The following is a 17089-nucleotide window of genomic DNA, read 5'->3' on the forward strand; positions in this document are numbered from 1 at the left end:
TTCAGAGCGGCTGCGCTTCACACGATCGCCAGACGCATCCAGCCACTAGTACCAACTCGTTCGCGCAACATAACGGTCGTCGAAAGGGCACACGATCGATCGCGGGCAACATAGAGCAAAAAGAGTGACTGTGAGGCTAAGTGGAAAATCGTTTGCGTTGACTAAGTTTGCATTAGCTTCGTGTTCTTGTGCAACCGGAGGAGGAATCGCTCTAAATTCCCAGACGTTTCCACGAATGTGCCTGTGATCATCTTTATCTGCGTTCCGCGTGCACCCAAGTGTCCCAAGTGTGATCCCTAGCAGTGGTCAATGTTCCCTTGCAACGAGGGCATTTAAGGAAAATTAAAGTTTATGCAGTCGATATTACAAGGTGCTCAAACATGTAATGCGTGAAATAGGTTTTGAGTAGTTGTAGTAACACTACCAAAATAGTGATGATTCGATTAAACTCGACTGAAAAGAAGTTTTATAGGCCCTCGTTCTCTGCCGTCGTTTCTTTAAAGGCGACGATTGTATGTGAATTCCACGCACCAGTCAATGAGTGCAGGTAGGCTGTTCACGCCCGTTTGTTGCTTTTGTGTGCAAAAGTGGAGTGCTAGTGTGTGCGAAGAAGGGTAACCGAGAGAAAGAATAAAAAAGGAAATAAAGCTAGTGCCGAAGAGAGGGGAAAATTACAATATACAGGAATTTGGGTAAAATATTTTCCCGAGTTTCGCCGTGCGTTAAGGATCACACACGGCAGCGGCTACCAGGTCTTGCGGGATACCAATGCCATAGTAAAACGGCAGCAACGAACGAGAGTACAGCAAGTGCATTTACTCGAATGTTTGGGTTAGACGAAATTATCCGAGCTGGAAAACTACAGGTAAAAAATTACAAAAGGCAACATGACTCTGTGATTGTTTCCCTTCGTGTCCTGATTACATAAAATCACACACGATCGATAGAGATTTAGATGTACCGACAATCTTTTAGAAAATAGCAAAGTGCAGTAATAAGTTTAGTTGGCTCAGGGTGAAACAAATGAATGAAGTAAAAATCACAATAACAAATGCAAACCGCGCGAATACAGTGCCGAACTTGAGGACGTCCGATAAATATTAGGCTAACTAAGGGAGCCAAACGAGAGTGGAGATTGCACCACCAGGCAGCAGCAGGCAGAAGATGCAACGGAATGTGACGATCGCGCATCCTTTTTGTGTGTGCGGCCGCATGTTTGAACACGCAATACGGACATCCTACACGGAGATGATTTGGGACCGCAGCGGGACCAAGGCTCGATGAAATGAATGATTGGAGAAGAAAGATGTAAAACGTGATGACCATGCTCGTCCCCTTTCATCCCATTTGACACACCTCGCACACGTTGTTTCCTCTAAATGCTCGTACCTATACATAAGTGTGTGTGTTCAATTTTTCCCTTTTCCCGACTGGAACGTGGTCAATATTCCTGAATAGTACCGTCTAGAGCGGACACATTTTCAAAAATTATCCAAAGAAACGACTTTATGGAGAGGGATGGATGTGCTATAGTGTGTATATGTGTATGTGTGTGTGTGTTTTTTTTTATACATATAATATGTATGGAGTGTTCGTATACTCGCCCGTACGCTCATCCATTCGTTCGAAACATCGAAAAGAGAGACTATGACAAACTCTACCCGCTTTTGGACTCATCGAACCAGTTTCTTTCCAATAGCCATTTCCTTGCCGGCCGTGATCCGGGGAGATGGTTGCAAGCCGTAAGTCCTTTCTGCAACAATTATAGCCTCAAAAGGGCGCAGGAAGGTGGACACGGAACACCGACTAAATACCGATAACCGGTAGCAAACGGGCAGAACGACGGCAAATGCTTGCTTGTTTGTTGCTTATGTTGGGGATTTTGTTTTTCGCTTAATTGTTGCTTTCAATTAAAATTCGTAAAGCGAACAACCGGGCTTACGACAACGGCCAGTAGTTGGAAAGTGTTTTTTTGGTGGCTGTTTATTTTCGCTGAATTACCTTGTTCTCTCACCATTCGAAGCTGCACCAGACGACTGACGGTTCACGCGAGAACCGCATCCTTTGCCTGTGCAGGTATATACGGGATGCCTTCCTGTCCAATGCCCAGACCATAGTCACATGGTGCACCTTTCTATCTGTTCGGAATGATTCAAGCTGCCTCCAGCATGAAGTTTGAATATTATTGTCAGTCTTGTCTTATCTGAAATTGTTTTTAGAATAACTATTTTTTCCTCATCCCTTATAAACAGCATTTTGGAAGTGCTTTACCACCGTCCGATTCTTACATGGGTTAACGATTCAGCATTCAAGGAAATTAAAATAGAATGACTTTTTCAGTTTAAAAAACAATGACATTTTCTGTTTCCATAATCAATTCCAAATCAGATCAAACGATTCCCAATCAGCAACAGCGGTCAAAATTAACGCCGGGCATCAGAGAAGTTTTTTTTAAATAAGTCTGTTAGGCCGAATGATTCTGCTATAACAATCAATCGTCTGGTATGCTCCCAGCCGTTGCCACCAGCATCACGCACTCTAAGCGAACTACCCTTAAATGTATGCTTTGGTCGATAGTACAGTGCACCTTCAAAATTAATTTTTAGTTTTGTTTTTTTTTTACTTTCTGTTCGTTGTTGGCATGATGATGATGATGATGAAGATTTGAAACCTAATCCCAATTAATTTCTTTGAACAGCAAAGTCAAGTACTATTTATGGGAAATTATATATAATTGTATAATCGAATATTATAAGCGCAAAAGCTGAACACACCGAAAACGCATACACACACACGAACACAAACACACAAACGCACACAAACACAAAAAGGAACAGCCACACAAACGCACGCACGCACGCACGCGCACACGCACGCACGCACGCACGCACGCACGCGCATACACACACACACACACACACACACACACACACACACACACACACACACACACACACATACACACACACACACACACACACACACACACACACACACACACACACACACACACACACACACACACACACACACACACACACACACACACACACACACACACACACACACACACACACACACACACACACACACACACACACACACACACACACACACACACACACACACACACACACAATACGCACAGTAACAGCAGTCTGGTTGGTGGGGTGATGTTAGCTTTTTTTGTGGTTGGTGTATTGCTATTATTTACTGGGCTGCGCCTATTACTGTTTTTGTCCCACTTGAGAACTACGCTACCAAGCAAGGACTCTTATTGGAGTCGCGTAGTGTGTTTCGGAGAGGAGTGTTGTTCTTCTCTTTTATTTTTCAACTTTGATTCAGCAATTTTCGATTGCCACCGTACTTTTCCAGCTTCCTTCCACTCACTACTGCTTCGTGCCACCGAAAAAAGGCCGGTGCTAGTTTTCGATTTCTTTCCTCCAGCACAATGCTGCGGAGCGCGCAATAGAGGAAAAACGTGTACGGGTTTCATAATAGCTAATATGAGAAATTTTGCTTTGTGTCTGGGGTGCGCTGCGTCTCTGGCCAATGGGAAGGTGAACTCTGCCCACATCGGGACCAATGATCAAAACAGAATTATGGTTGAATACCACAAAAAAACGCACACAAATTTTCAACGATGGAACCATGGAAGCACGTTTGTACGATCATCTAGAGGAATTTGGTTTTTTACCTCATTATAAGCATGTGCATGAACGAAAGAAAGAAAACAACGGAGCGAATAGCGCAGAGGAGAAGCGTTGGTGCTGTGAATCAGACACGGTGGCACTTCCGCACTCGATCGGTATCCAGACCTTAAAAATTCCTCGATTCCAAATGCTTCGTTTGAAAATTAGACAATTCCAGCACTGCTGGCCGTAACCGTCACTGTTTTGTCACGGAACGCTTGTCAACGGTGTGCTCAAGTTTGAACTTCCCAAACATCACAACGATCGCTGTTAGCTAAGGACGTACAAATTATCAGAGTATAAAGTAGAACCTGCACAGATGCCAAAGAACATGGGAACTAGCAGATGACGATGCGTTACGAGTTGTCCGCAAAACGCTGCTAGTTTGGGCTGGGAACATGTGAAAAGCAACAAACAAGAATTGAAGAAAAAAACTAATTTCAATCGATTGGTTCAATTCATTGAATTATTCTAAAATCGTAATTTCACGATAAACCTCCATTATTTTCTCTTGTGTGTGTGTGTGTATGTGTATGTGTGTGTGTGTTTTTTTTTCTGTGTCATTATTACTACTGTCTGCTGTTGTATATCAAAAAGGGCCTGAGTCATGCCACGCTGGCGCACTAATGAACGTTTGTTCCAGTGGTCCAGTCGTTTTTGAACAGTTAATTTGTGATTCCTGTGCGAAGCAAGTATGGCCAATGACGGCAAACGTTAGAGTCAACAACGATGGCAACGAAGCTAAAGGCCCGTGCATTAAATTGGATCAGCCGTTGAACCATAGCTTTGACGGATGTTCAAATGATATGTAGAAAATTTATCTTTCTTTGCGTCGGTATTAAGCAACAGAGCGTCATATAAAAACGCGATAAAATTTAAATAATATTGGTCTATGCCTATGTACAGAAAGACATGATGTTGATGACGAAATTACGAAAATAACTGGGAGACGAAATGGGTTTGTGAAAATCGCTGATTTAATTTTCGTAAATATCAACCATGAGATTGGTAAAAATTTTATCCCTTCAAAGAATTTAAATAACATTGAAGAGGTGGCCCGGCCCGGTGGTGCAGGACCGGGGTTCAAATCCCATCCGAATTGTCCCCCCGTAGTGAGGACTGACAATCCAACTACGTGGTATCGGCAGTCTACTAAGCCATTCGATGGTCGGCGTGACGTTAGAGGTCGTTAAACCAGAAGAAGAAAAAGAATAAGAAGAAGAAATAACATTGAAATAATCCTTGACTTGAGAAAAAATTCACGTCCACGGTAAAGTTTTGTGACAAAACTTATGACCGTAAAAACGGAAAACGAACGCTTGAGAGATTATTTTCCAAGAAAGATAATCCAAAACAATCCCCAGAAAATTTAACAGGATCCTTAACTAGGCACGGCTGGTCGGATTGAAATAATTGAAGCAGATCAAGAACAAACAAGAGTTTAAGCAAACAAACACACACACACACACACACACACACACACACACACACACACACACACACACACACAGCGCAAAGCACCAAAGCTAAAAGGTAAACAATAGATATAGCACACATAAACACGTTGCAAGACGCATTGAAGGCAGAGGAAAGAATCCGTTCTACGGGAAGTAAGGGTGTAATAATAAGAGGAAATGAGAGAAACTTTACGTAATTGAATCGACAAATATGGTAATACTAGAAATTCCGCTTCGTTACTCAATAGACGCATAGTCATGGGATGTGCCAAGGGATGCGCTTTTAAGGATGACATCGTCTGTTCGACATTTCCGCGGGCTACAGATCACTTTTTCCCTCGCAGCCAAACGAAGATGCTGGAATTTTCTTCTGCCGTGGTCACAGCATAGGGGGAAATAGGGGAGAAGAATAAATAATAATCCAGTGCAAGGCGTCTCGGATTGTCGTTCTACCAGCTATGAGCGGTACGAAAGACTTCAACGATGGAGGCGATTTAAAAGCGACGAACCCTCTCGCTCGCTTTTGAAGCCCATTTTGCACTTCGAGCTGCAGTTTTGTGTGTGTAGTTTTTTTTTAGTAATATTTCGTTTCGCCCTTCATCCGTTATTGTTTGTTACATTACTATAACATAACTGAACTAGATAAATGAGTGGAACGAGTTTAGTGCAGTGATGTTTCGCTCTCGGCGAGCGGAGAGATGGGAACGTGTAACATGACAACGTTGTCCATGCAAAGACGGACATGATGCTACCACCCTCTATTCTAGCGGGCAACCAACGAAGGCAACGCGAACGGGAAAGCATTGTACATTGGGGCTCCATATTACATACCACTGCATGGGGCCAGAGATTAGTGTCAGCGTCATGAGTCAAAAGAGGGTTACAGCCACCCCAGAACTATCAGGGCAATCGAGCAAAAGCGAGAAATGCGCACATGGTAAGCAATGTCGAAGGCATTCGGTGTCGGTTGGAGGCCAAACGCTACACCCGAACAGGAACGAACCCGTCGAAAGAGTGCTCAACATGGCCGGGAGTGTTCGAGAGGGAACACAGTTCGCGTTGGTATGTGTCTGGTCCGGTGTGTGTCATGGTGTGAAGCTGCGAAGGAAACGCAAGGTTCAGACTTGGGCAATCTACCTGCCTGCACAAACGCCATCGAACATCTACTGCTACCGCCGTAGCCGCCATCACGATCATTGATTGCAAATGTGGGCGAAAGGGGAGAAAATTTGTGTTTTTCTAATGTTTGTATTACGGGCTCGTTTATAGTAAGCCGTCCTGTTTGCTCTGGTAAAGAAGACAACGAGCCTCGTTCATTATTCCTCCGGAGCACGAAAGAGAAGCAACGCGTTCAAGAGATCGATAAAGCAACGGGCTGGAATGTACGACCAGACGGTGGTTTCTCATGGCATGCCTGTGTTCAGAGAAGAGCTCGAAAGGCGCACACAGCATCATCGACACCATGCAGCTGAATCACGTTTTATGGTGGCGCAACAGAGATCCGTGTTACCCAAACTTAAGCATTTATGGGCAAGAAGGAGAGAGAGACCGTGTCCAGCGTGAAGGGTTTATGCGGCGGACAGATCTCGTGTGTGTATTTGTGCATACCAAACACTGGTACAGGTAACACCGAAGGGAGTCCAGGTGAATTCTCGGCGAGGGGTATGAATAATTAAGCGTAAGGTGAAAAACTCCACTTCGTAAGCACACCACAGGCCAACAAGGGACCGTGCGGTTGAATGCGTACAGATGCGTATGCGTGCGCTTCTCCCTATCACCAATACTGGTCCAATGAAATTGGGAGTGTATCCGCGGCCATGTGCGTGTAGCTTTGCCGCGCTGGCCAGCGCTGCTTGCAAAAAAGCTCACAAGTACACGAAGACACAGCTAAGACGACGATAAAGCAAGAAAGAGCGGAAGACATACAACAACAACAGCAAAGGAAAATAAAAAAGGGAAACAATTCCTTCGTATCGAAAAGAGAAAATCTCGCTGACCCGAGCTCGTTCAAGAATGTGTAGGTTATGTGGCCATTCTTTTAAAGCTTTCGCTTCGCTCCCTTCACCTATCCTTTTCTTCCATCTCTCCCACCCGTTCCCTTTTCCTAGTTCCTAGTTGGTTCGGTTTTTATTTTTTGCTTTCGTTCTCTCTCCCCGCATATCCCACTGCATCGTTTCGTTAGTCGCAATAGTAAGAAAGAATGCCATAAGCGAGATGAACACACAGCAACATGAAAGAGGAAGCGAAGATAATATGCATCATAAAATCGGGTTTCGGGTTTGAGCAGCTTGCCTGTTTCTCGAAGCTTTTCGCAGTCTCTTTCTTTTTCTACCATTATCTTTCTGTCTCTCTCATTTTCTCCTTCTCTCTCCCTCTCTTTTCTCGCAGTCTCTCTCATCTTACTTACATTCCCTTTGCCTTTGGGCAGCGGCGTTAAAAAGTATTTATATATTAAAAATATGATGATGAAGTAAATACCTGTATCTCTTAATATAGAAATGCTGGTCAACCGATCGTCGTCGTTGTCGTCGTCACCGTGGTCGGTCGCGAGCCATTGCGATGCGGAGAAGAATCGCTCACCGCCCGTACCAGGACGACATAAAAGGCAAGAACGAGTTTACAGACACATAAAAGATTGCGCGGGCTCAGAATCGTATGCTATCTGCCGTGGCTTTGTATGTGTTCGCCCCGAACTGTCCAGGCTAGACTGTGTGTTTGCGATCGCAACAACCGCAACAGTGTATTGGTACCGATTGTCTTCACCCCCTTTTTACGCCAGCGCAGGCATACACAGCAGCAAAGTTCAACCAACATCCAGAACATGGGTTCCGACTCCGAAGAAGCGGCCTTGTTTGGGGCGAGAAAAGCGGGGAAGACAGAAAACCCCAGCAAGACTATTGCCCGGCTACGGCAATCTGCTCCATGCCGTGTGTTGTGCGGTTTGCCAATGTGTTGGGCGGACTTCACCGCTCTACGCCAACCGTTCGCGCGAAGGAATGCGCGAGGGACGAAAAATCACCATCTCCGCACTACCACCGATTGGGTCGACCGGGTCCGGGCCACAGCATCTCGCAGCCATACTTACGAGCCTCTGTGCTTTGGTGTGCTTTCGGGTTGTCTAGCCGCGAGCGAAACAAGTTTCAAGCTATTTCGAAATTATTATGCGCCCGTTCATAGTTGCATATCTGCTTTGCCGGTCGCTTAACGACTTGATCTGCTCACAAAATGTTTCCTGTTCCATTGGTATGAATTTTACATATTTCATGCGATCTCATAATTTGCTTTCAGAGTGCGAAAGGTTGAAAATTTAAAGTGCATCGATACAGCATTCATTGCATTGTTGGCGTTCATTTTGGGAGGACGTATTTGATGAATAAATTTTATACCCTTAATATTATCTTGATGAAGATGAGTTTTGGTAAATTAATGATGTTTTGCTAAAGTTTTGCTAGATCTTCGCCTTTTAACGCTATTGACCCGTAGAGGCACCTATTGACCCGTAGATCAAACATGAACATAGTTTTCGAGAGAAAGGGTAAAACTTACTCGCAAACGCTGCACGCTTAATCGGTTAGTATGCACGGTAAAGCTTGGGGAGTGTTTAAGCTCTAGAGGGAGTCTGTGAGGAGGAAACAGACTAAGCTACTCTTGACATACCACACACGGGACGATAGCAGCCCAGAGCGAGCCATCGAAGAATGAATGTTACAGAGAAGGGACCGGAAAAATTAGACACAGAAAAAAAAACTGTCAAGGTGTGCGTGTGCCGTGCAGCCATATTTGTACGGTAAGACGACGACGACGACGACAACTACAGACAAAACAGAGATGCTTGTCTTGTTTACTATAATTATGAATATATGCTGCGCTGCAATCCGCCCTACGGCGAGTAAAAAAAAAGTAAAAAAAGGCAAAAAATATGTCGGCTTCTTGAATTGAAAATTTGGCAAGAGGCAATTTTCTAACTGTTTTATATGGGAACATGCGTTTCAACAAAGAGACAGCATCATGATGTGGTAAAATACAACGCAGGATCTGTTTGACGTAAACTTTCAAGCATTTATTTTAAGTTGCGGTTGATAATATTACCGCTTACCGCCGAGTTGTTAATTCACAAAAAAATAATTCATTTAAATTAAATGAAAAGAGAAAAGTTATCATAAATAACACATTATACGTATCTTAACCTTTTCTTCTTCTTACTTTCGTTACAGGATTTTCACGTGTCTTGGAAAATACCACATCTACAGTTAAAGCTCATTAGCTTAGTAAGCCTTGAATCATAGTATCCAATCAACTTAAGCAAAACTTGGTGTGTGCAGTGTAATTTAAAAAATAGCTTGTGCGACTGTGCTTCTTTTCGGGTTTTTGTGAGTGATAGTTCATTTGTCTGGCAGAATGGTGGAAGCCTACAAGTGTGGGCGGCTTCAGCAGTGAATCGATGCGGTACCAGCGATATCAGATGGCAGGCAGTATGAGGCAGCATAATAAGTTCAGCCGAAGTAACAAAATGCAACGGTTTAACTACATTTTGGCAATATTATGACGTACCTGACTAGTAAACGTGTAAAGGTGGCCGGAGGTGCCTATTCCCAACGTGTCATCCCATAAGACACCCTGGCAGTGTCTGTCGTGTTCGAGTGAAACATCAAACCGAAGAAAGGAAAGTTTCGGAGGGGAAAAAAGTGCTCCGCGTAGCATAAGTTTAGGGAAAAAAGAAGCAGTGAAGATGTGTTGTGCCAATATTACGAATATCATTTGTTGGCTGCTGGTGGTAACGTTGGGGCTGTTAGCCTTCGAACAGGTGGGAGCACACAGTCCCGGTCCAGGGCCGGGGCCAGGACCGGGCGTGGTAATCATGCCCAGGCGCCGTTCCTCCAGCGACGGGACAATGCAGTCGCGGGCGGTCGAGACGCGCGTACAATTCAATGTGTTTGAGAATGAGCCGAAGGGCACGGTTGTGGGATATATTCCTACTAAGCCTGGTTTTACGTACCGCTTCAATGAACCACCGCGAGAATTCGTTTTGGATGCAAATACTGGTGAGATCAAAACAAACGCCATACTGGATCGAGAAGCCTTACGGGCCGATCGGTACGATTTGGTGATACTTTCCAGCCAACCGACATACCCGATCGAAGTACGCATCACGGTACTGGACGTGAATGACAATGCGCCGGAGTTTCCGGAGCCCACGATTGCCATTTCATTTTCTGAGAGCGCTATCACAGGTACCAGATTACTGCTGGACGCCGCTACCGACAGGGACGCGGGAGAGAACGGCGTGACGGACGATTATCGAATTGTGGATGGCAATCACGACGAAAAGTTCCGGCTTGCCGTTACAACCAGTCCAAATGGTGACGTCTACTATCTACATCTGGAGACAACCGGCAAGCTGGACCGCGAAAGTCGCGGATTCTACGCACTAAACATTTCGGCGCGGGATGGTGGTGAACCGGCACGGTACGGTTACCTTCGCGTCAATGTAACAATCCTAGACGTAAATGACAATCCGCCCATTTTCGATCACAGCGACTACATCGTGTCGCTAAATGAGAGCGTTCTACCAGGCACGCCCGTTTTGCAAGTGATGGCTTCCGACAGTGATTTAGGTGACAATAGCAAAATAACCTATTATTTGGCCGATGCCGAAACGCAGTTTACCGTTGATCCGGAAACGGGTGTGATTGCGACGACTGAGCAACTCACCTGCCCGCATCAAAACTGTCACGAAGGGGGCCGAAGCTGTCCCAAGAGCTGCGTGTTTACAGTGTTTGCACGTGACCACGGTACGCCACGCCAGGATGGCCGTACATACGTAACAGTGAATCTTGTGGACACGAATGATCATGATCCCGTGATACGGTTTCAGTACTTCCCACCGACTGGCCGGTTTGCTACGGTAGACGAAAACGCTGCCAACGGTTCGGTAGTAGCGGCCGTCTCGGTAGTGGACGCAGATGAAGGACTGAACGGTGACACTAGTCTGCGCATCGTGGCCGGTAATGATCTGCAACACTTTCGTTTGGAAAAGTCTCCTAGCTTCTATATCGTGCGCGTAAATGGTGTGCTTGATAGGGAGGAAATAGGCAAATATAACCTTACCGTGGTCGCTATCGATCGTGGTGTACCGCCCCGAACTGCCACCGCCCATCTCATCATTCACGTCAACGATGTCAACGATCACGAGCCGGTGTTTGAGAAGTCGGAATACTCGGCAGTGCTAAGTGAGCTGGCCCCACCTGGCACGTACGTGGCCAGCATTACTGCTACGGACGAGGACACTGGTGTGAATGCTCAAATTTTCTACGACTTTGTCGCAGGCAATAGAGATCAATGGTTCCGGATCGATCCTTCATCGGGTCTTATCACGACACGTGCGCTTCTCGATCGCGAAGTGCTCGGCCATGTCGAGCTGAGCATCTCGGCACGAGACGGTGGTCCAAATCCTAAGTGGGCACACACTCAGCTTAAAGTGACGATCTTGGATGAGAATGATGAAGCGCCTGCCTTTGCGCAGCCATTGCTTAACGTAACGCTCAGTGAAACATCACCGCCACGTACTGTTGTTGTTGCACTAACAGCCGTCGATCATGATCAGGGCACGAATGGCAGTGTTACATACACGTTTCATCCAAGTGTGGAACGTAATTATCCCGGCACCTTCGAGCTAGACGCATTATCAGGACAGATTTCCACCCGTCGATCACTCGATCGTGAACAGATCGCGACTTACACTCTGGTAGTGATCGCACGTGATCACGGTTCTCCACCACAATCTTCTAGCGCTACCGTACGCATCACAATCGAGGATGCCAACGACAACAGTCCAGAACTGTATCCTCGTGCGTTTTTTGTAGCAGTGAGTGAAGATGCTCCACCAGGCACGCTGGTTGTGCAACTGTCAGCCATTGACCGAGATGAGGGAGAGAATGCTATCGTGCAATATGAGCTGGTGGGTGGTCCAATCACCGATGCAGCTCTGTTTGCTATTAATGCAACAACTGGAGCACTAACACTACGCTCAACTCTTGCAAAATCGTCCAAGCCGGTTCATCGTGTGATAGTGGGCTGCAAGGACAGTGGTGGACGTCGTGCCGAACAGGACGCAGTGGTGGAGGTGGTAAAGGAGTCACTCGTCGAAGAGATTGGATTCGATACACCCACCGGCACCGGTTACGAGTTTCGTCTGCTGGAAGACAACGGACGCGAAAAACTTCCAAAAGCTCCACTAGAACGTGAGGTGGGGCAAGTACGTACAAGGTGGGCGACAGGCTCATCATCCACAGGTTCGTCCAGTTTCGTGTTTTCGATCGTTCGCGGTGATTCTGCCGCCAGTTTCCGTGTACATGAGCGCACGGGAGTTATAAGCACAACACATCACATTGATCGCGAGCAGCATTCGTTCTACCAACTCACAGTGGCAGCACGCAATGGCCTCGCATATGGTGAAACCACAGTGAACATTACAGTGGTTGACGTGAATGACAATGCTCCCGCTTTCTTGTTCGATCATGATGAGATACGCTTGCCTGAAAATGCCGCCGTAGGACAGGAAGTGTATGTGGCCAAAGCAAAAGACGAGGACATCGGTCCCAATAGCCAGGTGCGTTTCGGATTGAGCAGCAATCCGGAGAGCCTGTTCCGCGTTGCCGAATCGAGTGGTGTGATCTACCTTAACCGTTCCATCAATATCGAACCGGGCACAGTGCTGTCCCTAGAGGTTAGTGCCACAGACGGTGGTAATCCATCGTTGACAACACGCACAACGGTCCAGGTGACGGTGGAGGATGTGAACGATCATACGCCAGTGTTCGACCACACATCATACGAAACATCATTGCTCGAATCTATGCCAGTAAACTCGCGCTTTTTTGCTCTGGCCGCGTCAGATGCAGATGTTGGTCCGAACGGTCGAATCTCGTACACCATCGTGGAAGGTAATGTGGATGGAAAATTTGGCATCTTTCCCGATGGTTATCTGTTCGTGCGCAGTGCTTTAGATCGCGAGGAGCGCGACTACTACGCATTGACAGTTGCGTGTGCTGACGAAGGCCAACCAGTACCGCGTAGTTCTTCTGTACCAGTGATTGTGCACGTCATCGACGAAAATGACAACGCACCACAGTTTACAAATGGCACGTTCGTTTTTAGTGTGGCCGAGAACGAACCACCGGACACGTTCGTGGGCAAGCTGACGGCGATTGATCGTGATATCGGACGAAATGCTGAGCTCATCTACACGCTTTCATCTACATCGTCATCTTCATCGTTATCAGCCTCCTCTTCATCTAGTAAGGATCACGAAGAAGATTTCAGTATCGATTCACGAAACGGATTCATTCGCACGCGGCGGTCATTCGATCGGGAAGCACTTGGTGGCCAGAATTTTCTGGCGCTAGAGGCAACCGTGTCGGATAATGGTGCCGTTCGACTTCGAGATCGAGTTAAGATCAAAGTTTTCGTCACAGACGTGAATGACAATGCTCCAGTGTTTGTGAGGGCGCCTTACCGAGTGCAAATTTCCGAGGGTGCATCGATTGGCACGCAGCTCGTTCGCGTTTACACACACGATGCAGACGAAGGACTGAACGGCGATGTATTTTACTATATTGCCGAAGGAAACAGGGCAGAGCGCTTTGCTATCGACGATTCTACCGGACAGATTACGCTAGCACGTGCTCTCGATCGCGAAACAACAGCTTCATATCAACTCACAGTAGTCGCTCATGACGCATCGAAACAGCATCGGTTGAGTGCTTCCACTACCGTCACGATTGAAATTTTGGATGAGAATGATGATGCACCTGAGTTCACGCAAACGCTTAGCCAAATTGCAATCGTAGAGACGACACCGATCGGTACCGAGCTTATGCGTTTCCGTGCAACCGATCTAGATCTTGGCGCAAATGCACAAATTGCCTTCTCGATTGCAGCTGGCAACCGACGAGACACGTTCCATATTGATGCACTGTCCGGCGCTCTCTATCTTCACAGGGGTCTCGATTATGAGGACACTCAAAGTTACTCGTTAAACATTTCGGCCGCTGACGGAGGAAATCCGCGACTTGCCACTACAATCCTATTTGCGGTCAACGTAATCGATGCTAATGACAATCCGCCTGCCTTCCCAAACACGGCCATCGTGCGGCAAATTCGCGAAGGAATACCACTGAATACGCCTATCGTTACCGTAACGGCCGAAGATCCTGATTCAGGATTAAATGGAAAGGTGCGATACGAGATCGCTCACCAAGATCCGCAAGATGGTGACGGTGAGCGTCATTTTGGCATCAACCCAACGACAGGAGTAATTCACACTCTGCACTTAATCGATCGAGAAGCCATCGACACATACCGATTGACTGTGCTAGCCACTGATCAAGCTGCCCCACCAGCCCAGCGGCTTTCCGCCGAAAAGTTGGTCACTGTAATAGTCGAGGATGTGAACGACAACGCGCCCGTGTTTGTATCGATGAATGCTGCGATTTTGCCATTGCGGGACAGTGCGATTACGGAAATTATGCGCATTCACGCACAGGATGCCGATTCGAGTTCGAATGGGCTCGTTACCTACGAGATGATCGGCGGCAACATGGAACTGTTCCAATTGCATCGAACTACGGGTGTTATAACGCTTCGCAAGCCAATAACCAAGCCAGACACTCGCTATCAACTGTCCGTACGGGCAACGGACGAAGCAGTACAGGCGGAACGAAAAAGTAGTGATGCCTACATCACCGTGCTTACGACAGGAGCAGCCGGTAGCGGTACTGGAGGACCTGTGTTTGCCAAAAAGGACCTTTCGGGCAGTGTATCAGAGAACGAACCGATCGGCACCAGTATTTTGACGGTGTCGGCCTATCTCAACTCGGTCTCGGACATCGAGTACTACGTGACAAACGTAACCTCCGGTGCTAACGGGCGCCAGGTTAATCGTCTTTTTGACATCGACACCAAGCTCGGCATTCTCTCGACTGCAGCTGAGCTTGACCGCGAAGCCGGTATCGAGCACTACGACGTGGAAGTGTATGCTGTTGCCGTCGGTTCCGTGCCCAGGACAACCAGCACCCGGGTAAGTAGCCATTGTTGCTGTTCGCCGAGATAACGGGTGTGTGAGAAAGACGGGGTTAAGATAACATCGTAATACACCCACACAAAAAGTGTGAATATGTATCTAAATGGTCATTCGCTAAGCTAGGGTGTGATAGAGAAATTACGCTCTAATTAAATCAACGTGCCAAATCACTATTTGACAAGCGGAGGAGCAGCAGTAAGTTCATTGAGGAGGAGCCTCTAATGCTAATGTTGCTTATCTGCTCATCTCACGGACAGACTTTACGAACCTTTTTACATTTATCTGCACATTAAATAGTTATGGGCAAAAGGCGAATCGCTGTTTACGATGGGTCGTTTCAAGCTGACTGAGCTTTTCCCAGCGCCCTTGTTTTACGCCCACTAGAGCTTCTTGCGCTGCGTGGCTTCTCCGCCAAATATTTTTTGATGGTGTACTCGATAAGCGAGATACCTTCCGAACACTCTTACTAACGAGATACGGTGGGAGCTGTGAAGGGACCTTATTACATCGGACGGTATTCGAGGTTTGTAAGTTGGTTAAATAAATAAGGTGCGTCATACATGCAGTCAAGCCTAGTATGTCATAATCCCTTCAAAGTAGGGAAAACCACTGAGAGGGCACGATGTTGATGCGCGTTCCATAAACATTTCGTTCATTTACTAGCCGCAACAGAGTTGTTTTCTTCTTCCTCTTCTTCTTGGCTTAACAACCTCTAAGTTCATGCCGGCCATCGAAATGGCTTACTAGACTGCCGATACCACGTAGGTGGTTAGTCAGGTTAGTTTTAGAATCTTAAATTCTGTGGTCAAAAGAATCAAGCGCCGAATCAAAAAAGTTGACTCATTTACGAGAGAAAGAATTCGATGCAAAAGTAAGCGACGAACCCAATTGACCAATCGAAAAATGTATGAAACACACGCACTTGTGCGAGCAACCATTTCCTCTGGCACTTTTGGCAAACATATCGTGTATTGAGATTGGATTTTCCTTTTTATGTCCGGGCGTTCGTGATATATAATGAGAACGAAAAGAGCTGCATATGTCGAATATGCAGCTGCATTGCATATTCGATTGCTTCTAGGCAAAGTGTTATGACGAAAGATTATAGGTGTTTTTCTGCAGCAAAAATGTTAAAGCCGTTTTTGTAGTTGCCTGCCCTGTAGGGCATACAGTATAGTTCTTCTTTCTTCAACTGTGTGACGTTTTTTATCAGAAAAGTGCACAATCGCAACGCACTTTTATGACCAGTTGCCTTTCACTCTTCTTTTAACATAGTGTTTCGCTCTAGCATCAGCAGAAGGAAACTGTGGTAGAACGATCAGTGGGATTACATTTTTACGGGTGGCTTTGTGCATACTATATTCATAGCATTGAATGACACGCAGAATAATAGACATTTTATTCGCTTCTTAGAATGGATTGGACAAGAGAACAAGATATTTGAGCGCTGGCGTAGGAAATGGTACGAAGACGTTTTATAGGAAAAAGGCTGCTAATTTTAGCAACAATATTACTAATAAACTGAAGAAGAAAAAAAACAAACTTATTAGAGCCAATCACCACAAGCAACACCACACAAAAATTCAAAACCACAAAACGTAGTTTGAATCACCGTTACTCGCATTCGTCCAGCAACAGAAACATCAGCAGTCCACAATGATCGTCCATGAAGCACTCGATCATCATTCCTGAACTAATTTCGATCACTCCACACAAAGTTGGTCCAAAAAACCCAACTCCAACCACTACCATGATGATGTGTGCTCAATTTTATGAATTTTCCGGAACGAAACTCGGTAGGAATAGGCGTATGGCGGAAGATTTGTCTGCATACATTAGCGGGTGCGGGTGCGTACGCG

General features: G+C 46.2%; 1 protein-coding gene across 1 annotated transcript in view; it reads left to right on the forward strand.

Annotated features, from left to right (window-relative positions):
• The first annotated feature begins 9877 nt into the window (after positions 1–9877).
• The window catches only part of LOC126563709 (cadherin-related tumor suppressor), a 38509-nt gene continuing 31297 nt past the window's right edge, over positions 9878–17089 (forward strand). The window contains exon 1 of the mRNA XM_050220353.1: positions 9878–15227. Within this exon, the coding sequence (XP_050076310.1) occupies positions 9879–15227 (5349 nt within the window). The 5' untranslated portion in view covers position 9878. The remainder of the gene's footprint in view (positions 15228–17089) is intronic.

This window comes from Anopheles maculipalpis, chromosome 3RL (genome assembly GCF_943734695.1).
Source record: "Anopheles maculipalpis chromosome 3RL, idAnoMacuDA_375_x, whole genome shotgun sequence".
Classification (NCBI taxonomy): Eukaryota; Metazoa; Arthropoda; class Insecta; order Diptera; family Culicidae; genus Anopheles; species Anopheles maculipalpis.